The sequence below is a fragment of the Cydia pomonella genome, chromosome 19 (assembly GCF_033807575.1).
Source record: "Cydia pomonella isolate Wapato2018A chromosome 19, ilCydPomo1, whole genome shotgun sequence".
NCBI lineage: Eukaryota > Metazoa > Arthropoda > Insecta > Lepidoptera > Tortricidae > Cydia > Cydia pomonella.
Genome location: NC_084721.1, coordinates 558,396 through 571,773, shown reverse-complemented (window position 1 = coordinate 571,773; position 13,378 = coordinate 558,396). Strand labels below are relative to the sequence as shown.

The following is a 13,378-nucleotide window of genomic DNA, read 5'->3' as shown; positions in this document are numbered from 1 at the left end:
TTGATATTTCGTATATACCTATCACCTAACCTTAATCGGCGTATTGAGAACATTCCACAAGAATGTTGCTTATGAATGTTTCCCGTTGAATACTTCTAACATGCTAAGATATTAGTGTTTTGATATGCAGTGGTTTGGTTTGTTAAATCGGCAGCGTAAAATCAAAAGTTTAGCTCCCGAGCATCCATAGAAAAGTCAAAGAGTTTGAAAGCGACATTCTAGCGGAAAGCTCTATTTATTTTTACTTTGAAGTCATGGGATGGCACCTGGTGTACCCTACAACTCTCAGGGACGGAAGTCCGCCCGGACGGCACACGCTCAGCTGTCATCCGACTTGATAGTGAGCAGGTCGGCGATGCGCCTTACCAGCGAGTCGTCGTGCGAGGCGTGCGTGGCGCTGGACGCGTGCGAGGCGGTGGAGGCGCGCGACGGCGAGCGCGGCGCCGCCGAGCCGCGCCGCGCCGCGGGGCAGTTGGACGGGACCTTCACGGCGCAGCGCTTGTGGTAGTTCAGGCCGCAACCTAACATGGAAATGTACGAGTTACGATAAAAAATGTAAATGTTAAAGTTTCACAGGCTCTTAAGAGGCTGTCAATACCTAAAGCGCGCACACTGTCTTTTTGTATCGGAGTAAATGAGATAGCACTGTCGCATGTTACTGGACCTGGGCTAGGGAATAATAAGAAACATATTTAAATAAAAAAAAGTGGATTATTGGTGTAATATTTTACTCAACAGCGGTTTAGATATAAGTGTTTTGAAATTGTGATTTTAATTGCAGATCCATAAGTCAAAACGATAAAGACATAAAACCGTTTAATTGTGATTTTAAGACCAATCTTTGCAATTATTTTCTATCGAGCCGATTTCGTTCAATCGTGTATCGAGTACAACCACGGTCTTTGAAATATAATTAATATGAACATATATTTTTCTTACTTGACTAAAACAAATAGTCTCTCTTAAAAAACTGTTTAAGTAACATCAATTTCAAGGACATTGGGTGTTGACAACCTCTTAAACGAATCATTGATGGTACACGTAAGATGTATATGTACTGAAGCTTTAGAGGGATCAAGAACTAGCATGCGATTTTCGTTACACATTGCGGTAAGTAAGTAACCAATTAAATATTCTTTGCGGTACGTAAATTAGCACATTATGTAACTATGAAGAAAATTTAAAGGGTCGTATGTACTGTAAAACGTTGTACGATACATGTGCGAAATTCGCAACTCGTGTTTTAATTTATCGCCACTCGTTACGAATTTCCCATTTTTCGCACTTGTATCGTAAATAACTATTATTGCATCACATACAAAATAAACTCAAACAAGATTTACAATATAAATAATGGTCGCAACAGGCGGTCTTATCGCTGTGTGCAGCGGTATTTGGTCGTCGACTGAATTCACTCTACATAGTTAGCAATTTATATATGTAATATTGCATGCGAGTTCTCGCACCGTGTAAATGGGGCTTACTTCGATATTATTGCAGAAAAAGCGATGTGACTCTGCTGCTCTGGTAGAATCGTGTTTGTTATTGCGAAACCACTTCCAGCAAAAAGATTTATTATGGTATACCAAAATGTTACACATTTAATACTTAGGTTTTAATATTGCTGCCAGTCATTTAATTGACAGGTTGCAGCGCTGGAGAAGTATAAATATTTGTTCTCCAATGACGCCACACACAGGTGGGAGCGCCCATACATAATGGAATGTAAAAAACGATAATTTATAGAAACAAGACAGTTAACTGCCCATAAATACGTCTTATTACACTGTGCCAATAAAGTGAATTGCTATTTACCTTCACACTTCAGCCCTTGGCGCACCAATCCAAAGAGCATCTCTCCGCAGAAGTCGCAAAAAGTGGGCGACTTGTACGAGTGGACGGACAGCATGTGCGGCAGCGGCGCCGGCGCGGCGTCGGATTCACTGCCACATAGCAGAGCTGCACATACAAACATATAACAAATTCATTATTATGTTGAAAAGCTAGGACCACGAGACGTAAAGGATTACATTATTTACGGTTAATTGAGCATAATTTTAACACTGAGAATATAAATATGAATTATTAATGGTATCAGTCGATCCGGTTTGTTTTGGGGATCCAATTTAATATCCAATTAAAGTGGAGTTCTATAGACTTCAATAATATATATATATTTGTTAAATATATGTATTTAATATTAATTTATTTACAATAACAATATACATTATGGATATATAATATATATGTCAATTAGGTATTATTAATTCAATGAAAACAACTATCGTAAAATTTTAGGTTATACGTCAAATGCTAACAAATTTGTCATATTTGTTTACTACGAGTATTTCTCATTTCTATTGAACGTCGCTCCGAACTTGTATGAGACCTTTTATTGTATTAAAGCAATAAAAGTCAGAAATTACAATCAACGTTGGACAATAGTAATAGTATTCCACGTACTCACAAAATGCCCCTAACAAAACGGCAAGTGATCGTGACGTTACGATCACTGACAAGCCGTCTTGAAGTGTCGAAAACAAGAAAATTGTGATTTTACGGTAAAATATTGTATAGGGAGCGTGCATGAACCAAAGGACGCGAGGCGTAAATGTGATGTTTTTTGTTCCGATGGAGCCCACAAGATGGCAGAACCAACTATGCACAAGAAAACACTTGACGTGTAAATGTGCCTGTTTATGGTTCCGATTCAGACCACAAGATGGCAGACCCTCCAACGCGCACGGTCCCTATATATACCTACACACTTGCAATACAATCTATGTATTTTAAACAAAATTTAAGAATCGAATGGTATATTTTTTTTCTTTTTTAGGAAGTTAAAAATAATAATTTTGAAACTGTCTTGTAGTTTTTTTTCATTTCCATATATTTTTTAGTGTCCATGTGATAACTGATAAATGCTAGTTTTATTAATAATTTGATTTATAAAATAATTCTTATTACTTTCACGGTGATAGTTGCTAACCACAGGCAGTTGAAACAACTGTTGTCTGTCTGTGAATGCAACAGTGTCATCCCCTGTCCGATGACTCATCGGACAGGGGATGACATCTCATCGGCGATGAGAAAAGAAATATGTTAAGTAATTAAATAGTCGTACGGTTGTCATCCGGTATTATTCGGGTATACTCACGGTTGGCGGTGAGCACGATCTCGACGAGCGTCTCGTCCGACACGTCGGAGGCCGCGTTGATGAGCTGCAGCACGTTGGGCGAGCAGTAGTCGTGTCGGAACAGTAGGATGCGCTCGCTCAGCCGGTTTAGTCCGTTGTCCGGTATCTGACGAAAATAAACAAATATTATAAATGCTTTTTGCTATTATCGCAGCAGTCGCAGCGGTCTCAGATGAGAGATGAGAGTGCACAGAGTTAGCTAATAGTTTTAATCGGAGACGGCTTTTCCATCTGAATATAGCGCAGTTCGGTGAAAAAGCAGCCTAACAGACCTGATGCACAATGTCAATGTTGCAAAGGTAAATGTCAAAGACAAAGGTTAATGTGGTAAAGGTAATAAAAACATCTTCCGTACTTCAATCCGTCAGATTCTAGACTGTAATTTTAAAATAGATCTCGCCAAGGGTCAGGAACCTTTAGCCTCACCAGCTTTCACACAATAGACATAGATTACCGGCAAAGTAACCGTGACGGAGTCCCGTTGCACGCCCAGCAGGGACAGCTACGTACCTTCTCGTGCACGAATTTGACGGCCAGCTCCTTGAGGTCTGCGAGCGTGAGTGTGTGCGCGGTCGCGGCCACGGTGTCGCACAGCACGGCTAGCAGGGACAGCTACGTACCTTCTCGTGCACGAACTTGACGGCCAGCTCCTTGAGGTGCGCGAGCGTGAGCGCGTGCGCGGGCGCGGTAACGGCGTCGCGCAGCACGCCCAGCTGGAACAGGAACGTCACCTCGTCCTCCATCCCGACCGCGAGCGTCCCGAGCTACTCTGTCGACAAAGAGAATACTAGTTAGATACATGTACGAAAACAGTTTGACAATGAACTTTGAAGTTATTCATTCGAATTTCAAATCAATGTATTTTCTTCTTTCTTTCTTCTATAGGTATTTCATAAAGATAAAGATAAGATATTTTATTATTCTAGTAGGCATATTACAATGCGCTTATGAACGTCACATAAAGCTACACCGGCTCTAACCCTACACCTCTGACCCGAGAAGATTTAAATCCCCCCTCAATTGGAGGAGAGTATCCCAATAAGGACCGGCAAGAAACTCACGTCCACGTCGTCACACGTCACGTTGTGTCGTCGTCGGCGAGACGTAAGAAGCACGTCCTTAGTTGTTAATCCTAGGATGTATGCATATATTTTTGCTCTTTTTAAGTTATTGCTTCTAGACCGACAATGGTACGTCCGACGGAAAATTTGTTCTAATCATGATAAAAATTGATATCTCAGGACCCGAAAGGTACCTTAATACGAATTCGTAGTCAAAGTTGTAAAAAATGGCCGCCATTTTAAATTTATTTATTTTTGGTATGATCATGTTACTAATCCGAACCTTGCTGGTAGTGCATTTTATAATTGATGGTGGGTCCCTTCTACATCAAGTGGTTTGGCAATCCAAGGAAAAATGTATCTCCTAAAGCTCCTAACCCAACCCGTGTTCCACCCCAAAACCTAAATGTAGGAGATATAGTGTACAAAGGCGTGTCAAAATTTAAAAAAAATAGGCTGCACCGTCACTGATACCAACAATCGTGACGAGGACATAAAGATTAGGATTCAGACTACATTGCGATGCAGCGCAGCCCTTCATAAGGTGTTAGTGTCCAAGCTTCTAAGCAGAAGCACTAGGACCGTGATTCGCCCAATCCTAACCTACGGATGCGAAGCATGGACACTAACACTCAAGGAAGAAAACATGCTGCTAGTGGCCGAGAGCAAGATCCTCCGTAAGATACGGAGCCCCAAACGCAGACCGGATGGAAGCTGGACAGTCCTTAAGAACCATGAGATTGAAGACCTAGTGGCTGAACCTAACATCATGGCAGAAAGTAAAGCCCACAGACTCCGTTGGTTGGGCCGCCTTGAGAGAATGTATGAAGATCGGAACGTAAAAAGAGCGTACCTGGGTTGCTTAGCAGGAGGGACGCCCCAGGTATCGCTGGAGCGATATGGTGGAGGCGGATCTGCGCGAACTTCGAGTCAACAACTGGCGAGAAGTCGCACAGGACCGAGAAAGGTGGCGCTGTCTTTTGTCGGAGGCCAAATCTCATTTTGGGTAGCTGAGACAACAGAGTAAAAGTAAGTAAAGCTCCCAACATTTATGCACACCTGGGATTAAGCACATTTGGATTACACGCATTTAGGACCAAAATGGCATTAAAACGATTTCCAACTTGCTGGGAATTAATTCCTCAAAATGCTTTTTATGGATCTAATTTGATTGGCCTAAGTAGTAACTGTAGTAAGTTAATGTAGTATTACTACTATTTTTAGAAGTTGACGTTAACCATTCTACCGATAAATAATACGAATAAAAGTGAAGTAACCGATACTACATACGAAAATACGAAAACGCTCCAAGCGTATTCGCTCGATGCTGACGCTGGCAGCGATGTCACTCAGAGATTTTTTCGTGGCCTTCGGATAAATATCGGTTACTTTACTTCTCTTTCCGGTGTAATTACTCCGAAAATAGAAGTGAAGTAACTATCTTATGAGACATTGATGACTGTGTCACACGTCAAAAAACAAACAAGAACTAATCAGAAAACTCCACCTCTGACGACGTTTGTTTCGATTCGATTGACAATGTTTTCTTCGTAAAAAACCTGACAACAATAGTCCAAAAGAAAAAACCCCCTGATGATCGTTTGACAAAACCGAGCTTATATATTTTTTGGCGATCGATGCAGACAGCGCCCATGCGTTAAATGAAACGCGTGTAGAATTTGTAAAATAGAAAAAAAAGAGTCTAAATCAATGCAAACGCCTAAATATAGACTATAGAGTTTTAAAGTAAACTATAACAATTTTCATTAACTACAGAGCCGAAAGAGCTTTATGCGGTGAACTGCGGTAAGCAAAGTACTCGCGCTGACCACGACCGTTCCGCACAAACGCTCCTGGCTGGATATAAACAGTCGTGGCTGTGGCTGATTTGGAATGAAATAGACTACGTTCCCAGGTTGGCCGCAGCAAGAATTTTGTAAGGTGGGGCGTGTGTGCATGTGGAAAGGCTCCACAGACATCATGCTGTCCTGCCCAGCGAACTCAGACACTTATTCCGAGGAAGATCTACGAGACGCGACAGACAGGGCGATAAGCGTCGCTACCTTCTGGTCCCGCTTAACATGAAACTCGAAACCATCCACACGAGAAGAAGAATTAACTACTTATACTTACTACACATAGGTAAACACAATGATGACGCCATATCTCCATTTGTCCGTAGACTATTAGTCGAAATTGTCACAACAAATGATTTACGTGATCTACGCACTCCTTTATTGTCTAGTGTAAGTATTTGATCACATATGTCTCACGCATTCCGTTGATAACTCGAAAATATAATGATGTATTTTGCGCTTTACCTGTTTTGAATGTGCGACCTGCGCTGGATAGCGGATAACCCGCGATAACATGCACTGATCATTGACAATTCGTAAGCCTTATTGCAAAAGTATAAGGTTCACCGGTGGTCAGTAAACAGTGTACAGTCGACGTCAAAGATATGTGTACATTTTTCGCCTAATTACAAAGGAGTAAGGTGAAAAAGTGTAAACATATCTTTGATGTCGACTGTACGTTGAGCTCTCGGGTCACGGTTTAGCCGTGCTGAGATCACTCATTATCGACGAAGAGAGTGCATGTTGTATGTTTTAAATCTCCACGTGTTGTTGCGCAACGATCAAATGCAGAGATTCCGTCATATTCGAAGTTTAAACCTACATATAGTAAAAATCATTAGCGTGTTTAGAAACAAAACTCATGTGACAACTCGAAAGTCGCATATGTTCATGGGCAACTTCCTAAGGAAATTCATTATGCTAAGAAAGAAAGAATGTTAAGAAATTGGCGTAAAAAAATCAATTAATCTTTCATCGTAATCATTAACACACAACTTGGTATTGGTACCTTTACACTTGATTCCTCGTGAGTTGCGGGATCGAGGTCTAAAACTATATGTTTTACACACAACTGACTTACAGAAACATACAGCCCAAATATACTTGATAGAGTATTGTCAGAATCTGTGTTGTGATAAACAGACTCGCATATTAGTGCCTAGTAATATGCGAAAATATTTTTAATTATGCACCTATATTACTAGGTGATTCAGTTTCAACAGTAGATATTTCAACGTTGAAACATTCAAATAGTCTACGAGAAAATTAGTTTTGTATCGAGCAAATTATTAGCATCGTTCGCAGACGTTTCGGCTTTATACAAAATTGATTTACTATGGGTGCCGCCCTGAAGGCCCATATGGTAGAAATATTTGCTGTGTTGAGTAAGGTCTTGGTAGCTCAGATGAAAGAGCACTGGGCTAGATCCTGTGGTTGTGAGTTCAAGTCAGTATAATTTTCCACTTTTAATTTATTAAAATAGTCTGTCGCAGGACGAGCAAGTATTAGAGTAATCTGTTAAATTTATAATTATAAGTGATAACTTATTCAAAAGTAAATATATGCGTCAAACGATATATATAAATAGGAAACTAGTTGGTCCGACATATTCTTGTCTCATTTGCATGACAAATTATGTCATTGAGGCATCACTGGTACCGGAAGAGGTTACAATCCTATTTTGCTTGGAAAAAAATTTGTTAAGTACTTAACATGTGACCTAACAAAATAGTACGTTGAGTAAACAAATGCGATATGGCAAAACATGAAAGTATGGCTGTTTTATACGGTTTTCGGAGTTTACATTGATATATGAAGTATTCTTACATAATTATTTTATTTAACTGAAACATTAAGAAAGAATTAAATATAATGAATTAACATAATAGCAACGCTATTAAGCCTTTATCAGGCTGACAGTTCAAAAATGAAAATCGAATATCAGTCACTCATCGAAAATAGAACACAAGTTTGAAGTGCCATATGTGGGAAATATATCTCCCTTAGCCTGGTAAAGGGTTAACTGACCATCGGTGGACCTTTATTATGTCTTTACAAAAATGTTTAAGAATTGTCTGTTAAGTCAGTCATAGAATGACCTCGCTCTACGGCAGTATTTTTGGCGATATGCGGTATAATATGGCGAAATGCTCCATATTATGATCCGCTGCACTTTTAATATTAATCCAATTAGTGATCTGAGCGTCGCTCTATTTATTGTCAAAAGTACACGGCTCTACTGACTAAAGAAATGCTTACTTTATATTAAAAAAAAAATATTGTGATGAAATAAACAGCATTATCTACGTTGCTCTTAATTTGGCTCTAGATTATAAATGTGAAACATCCGTCTCAAATCCTTGACATTGTCAGCTTAAGGAAAATCATTCCGACTGACCCAAAACTATCTATTGGCTATCTCCAATGTATGAAGTAATTGTTATGTATGGTAATGACGTGAGTACAAGGTAATCTGTAAATAGGTACTTTCTACAAAATAACAAGGTTTACTTGAGGTGAATATAAATATAATCAACAAAAATATTTATTAGTGGATTAAAGACTTACGCTGTTACAAACAAGTTTAAGATTGTAGATACATATAATTATGTCGAAATTCGTCAACAGCTGAATACGCTTATTAGTTGTATTGTATCGAAGTGTCAGCGCCGCAGCTGACGACGGTGATGATTACGAAGACATAGATACTACATACTACTAAATACAATACTTAATTTCCAAACCATATTTATTTATAATTTTCAAACTATCATGGATACTATCGATGATAAAAATTAACGCTCAGTCATGAAACTCAATAAAAAAACTGTTTTGATTATCATTCGCGCCCATGGGAAAAGCTGTATCATATTTGAAGGGGGATCAACTGAACATTAATAATTAAAGGTTTCTCTCATTTATTGACGAACTTATGAGAAGAGCCATTTTGGTGAACTTGGTGACTTGAAGCCGCAATCGTACCTGTAAAGTCCTGTCCCGTTTCGTAGATTTTAATTAGATCAACGTGCTTGTTAAGTTGTCAGAGCCATCATTGATAATGCTGTCCTTTCTGGAAACTTATTGCAATAGTATAATACCTTCAATGGTCAGTTAAGCTTACTACTGTTAGAATTGTCTTCGATCTGTGTTTTCAGGTTTTTAGTTTGATTTTTTTCTATAATATCTTGGTTTGGAAGTCCAAGCAATAGTTAATAAATATTATTGCCGCTTTTGGTTGTGTACCTAATTTCTATACAAAAATCTGGTTATAAAGAAATTCTTCGTATACTTAGCTTGTATATTCAAGTTTTCTAAGTCAGCTAATCGTGTATGAAGTAGGTCGCGTGGAATGAGTTTCCTCGGCGCCGACGGGATGCAAAGCCGGACGTGTGCCTTAATATAGATGAGCCGACTCGCGTACTGTCAAGCTAGCGATTATCAAAGACTTTTCAAGTTTTCATCTTTCACTTTGATAGATTTTGTTCCTGTTGGTTGATACAACCAGAAAAACAAAACTTGTCTGTTCAGCACGTGAACTGTGTGAAGCGTGTGATGTTCGCGCTTACGCGATGCGATAACGTAATGATAGAGCAAACGTAATTTTTTAAAATTGCTCGTTACATAGTCCAATGCTTTATCCTGAATTCCTGACATATTCAGGTCGAAAAAGGTTACCACCACAAGCCCGCTGTTTCCCCGGCTCCTGAGTACCTACGATTACAATACGACATTTCAAATTGTTTATTTAAATAATTCGCAATCTAACAGAAACTGCTATACGAGACCAGGGTGAGTGGACAAGATGCCAACCGTTAACGCTCCGTAACGAAACGAAACGCAACACTCACTATGACACTAATATGGAAGAGCGATAGAGAGAGAGATAACTACACTAACACGCACCCTAAATCATTCAATGAATTCGAATTGACGGTTCCCAACTGAAAAAGTATACTTCCTGGCTATTTGTTTTTGGGACATACATCTTTTTATTTGCTTGACTGTCATATTTGACAAGTATTTGAAAAGATTTCTTCTCGAGACCGATATAAGAATACAAAATAACACGAAAAATTGATTGATTGATACAAACTCGATGTATTTATGTTTTTACATCGAGGAGTTCCATTTGCTACCTTCCGCCTGCATCATCCGATTATTTTCATTTTCATTTCATTTCTTTATATACACTACACAGTATAACAGTATAGTAAATGAAACCCCTAGGAGTGTGGCAAAAGATAAAAATTAATATTTACAGAACAGTCACTAATTATAGCAGTCAAAAAAGTCAGAGCGAAATATAATACATATTATTGGTCAGCATATAAAAACATGTTCGCTTGTATAGAAACTAGGAATTAAAAAAATACAATATAAAATAAATATATAATTAATATAGAGAAGTATGGTTTTGAAATATGTCATCAATATTATAATAACAGCCTTTCAGTAGAAACGTTTTGAGGGACTTCTTAATTCGTTTGGTAGCCTATTGTACAAATTTACTGCTTGGTAGCGTACAGAGTGTTTAGCCACTTGCAGTTTCGGGATAAAATTATTGCAAATATTTTTCTTACGTGTTTCTCAAAGAACTTGTCTATCTTCCTCTGTTCCTCTGATGCAAGAAGTACGTGTACAAACAAACTAGGTAGTGTAAGAATTCGTAGCTTAACAAAAAGTTTTCTACAAGAAACCCATTGAGGGGTACGTGTCATTGTCCTAATTGCTCTTTTTTGTAAAACAAAAGCTCTATTTATATTGTTTCTAAAACCATTTCCTCAGAATCGAATGCTGTACCTCAATTTGGATTCCACTAAAGAGTGATAAACCATTTTGAGATATTCAGCACCAGCACCATCAGCACCCGATAGCACATTATTTCATTGTCATGGGAATTAAGGAAAGACTTCAAATTTCAGGTGAATCAGGAACCAGGAAGAAATTCATATATAGGTTATAAGATTTGAAACAAATATAACTACATACAAACACATATACGCAGTGAAAGTTGAAAAAGTGTAAAAACGCGGTAAAATACTGCTGGTATTTAACGTCCACGGCCTTTAGATATCGATTTACCGTGTTTAGAGTTTAAGCTTTGGTTGTTCATCTGGTTGCAGCGCCAGTGTGTATACCGCCTTATCGCATATACATGAAAAAGTGGTTTAAAAATAAATTATGTTTAAAATGTGTCTGCGGTCATCGTGGTTTCGCAACCCCGCGCACTTAAAAGCTTTCACCTGGATTCCAGGTATTTTTTTTATTTTATGGGACTATATTTGTTTTTGCTGACCATGGCTTCTTTTTAATTAGTCGGTATTTCTTACAGGTTAATAAATTGTGGGACAAGGGACTTCATTCCGAGGTTCCGTTCCACGATTATTAAAAATGTACCGCGCGCGCTGTAAGGGCCTACCACAAGGAGATCCCTTTCCCTGATAAAGATAGGAAAAATATCTAAAGCAAAACAATCTGTATCGGCTTGCGCGTGGAAATCAGTGGCTATATCGTAGAGTCCTGCGTAGTCAATACAAAAGGAAAATATAAATGATAAATGTATTTATTGAATAAACAATTGTCTAAGTCAATCATACCTACTTAATAATTATGTGCAGATTTTATTATGTGTTTAGATACCACGTGTGAAATGTGCCGTCTATCTATTTAATAACCGCCGTGACGTGACTCAGAATCAACATAAACAAAGACTTCCACTTACAATAACAGAGATATATTTAAATCGGTTTGCACTAGGCGACAAACATGTTACGCAAGACAATTACGGATCCACTTTCAGGATCGCGTTCGTGTAACCATTATTAAATGATCCTACTGCACAAATAGTTGTTACACACCTTAGGTCGAGAGGTCTCACTTACGTTAATTAGTCAAGAAGCGCTCGCGATCAGAATACATCCTTGCTTACTGTTAAACTCGCCTAAGTTAGTGTCCCGGTTGAAACTTGAGTTCTGTAATAAATACAGTAAGTATGATAGACTTTATTGTGTTCCAATAAGGTTTAAAAACAGTCAACGATGGTAGATTATTGAATACATCAGTGCACGTGGGCTTGCCGTTTCCCCGGGCACGTGCCGCCCGCACGAGCTCCAGTGCCCTTCCTATACCCTCGATGTCTGTTGCTACGTTGTTTTTTGGCATCCCTTTTTGTTTTAATTGGATTGGATTTCACGGCATGGGCGGGGGATATCATTAGCGATCATTACCTTATTAACCTTTGTCATATCAAGGGGATCTTCTTATCTGATCTAACTTGACACGAACATGCCAAAGAAACTAACTAGTTGCGAACATTTTATAGAGGTAGGTTAGAATAGAAAATTTATGCGGAAACCAAAATAATGAATCTCAACCAGCTTTATTTTAATAATATATGTATACTTATAAGAAAAATAATAGATAAATAATTAAATCGCAAATAACTCTTAAAACAAAAACTGAATTAGGATTACGTTCCTTTCCGTAACTCCAATAGTCTATGCCCACGCGCACTAAATTTGGCCAAAAAATCATTGGATATGAAGGGGCACAGTTGTATAATAAAATACCTACAGATATTAAGGAATACAAAAACATAAAGAAGTTTAAGATTTTTTTTTTTATTAAAAACTTTGTAATTAAAAACATTTGAATCCGGCCCTGGGAGTTCCAAGACGGACAGCTCAAAGAACTGTCGTCAAGTAGTAAACAAAATCGTGGCGCGTACTTGGCGTACTATTTTAGATCTTATTCACATATTCTTAAAATACAATATATAATAACTAGTATATTTCGTGGTAACAATTTGTAGATCCTTCCCTATCCACTGTTCACTGATGTTGTTGTCTTTGTTTCGAACTCATCTATACTTAGTTAACTAAGTATTGTTTTATTATTGTTTGTATAATAGGTAATTAGTCGATTTGTAATTACATATTACACTAAGGGGGTTGCTTACGCGCTGATCGCGTAAGAAACTTTGATTTGTTTAACAACCAAAAAAACGTTCTAGTTTTTATTTATATTTAAGTTTTAGTTAAGTGCTTTGTAAGTGAGTACGCACTCGCTAAACTTACTTATTATTTATTTCTGTTTTAGTTAAATTTCTCTGAGGTGAAATGTATAATTTCTCTGAGAAAATAAAGTTATATAAACTTAATCTACTTGACAGTTGGTGGACTAATTATATTAGTCTAATACCGTTCGAGAAATGGGCCCCAAGTCTGGTAGTTATATTGGTAACAATTCTATTAATCATAAAATGC

At 38.1% G+C, this 13,378-nt stretch overlaps 1 protein-coding gene across 1 annotated transcript in view; it reads right to left on the bottom strand.

Moving 5' to 3' along the window:
• Nucleotides 1–13,378, bottom strand: part of LOC133528169 (serine/threonine-protein kinase D1) — a 94,280-nt gene that overhangs the window by 19,419 nt on the left and 61,483 nt on the right. Inside the window, 4 exon segments of the mRNA XM_061865431.1 lie at nucleotides 362–521; nucleotides 1,816–1,959; nucleotides 3,158–3,302; nucleotides 3,817–3,965. Coding sequence (XP_061721415.1) covers nucleotides 362–521; nucleotides 1,816–1,959; nucleotides 3,158–3,302; nucleotides 3,817–3,939 — 572 coding nt within the window. The 5' untranslated portion in view covers nucleotides 3,940–3,965.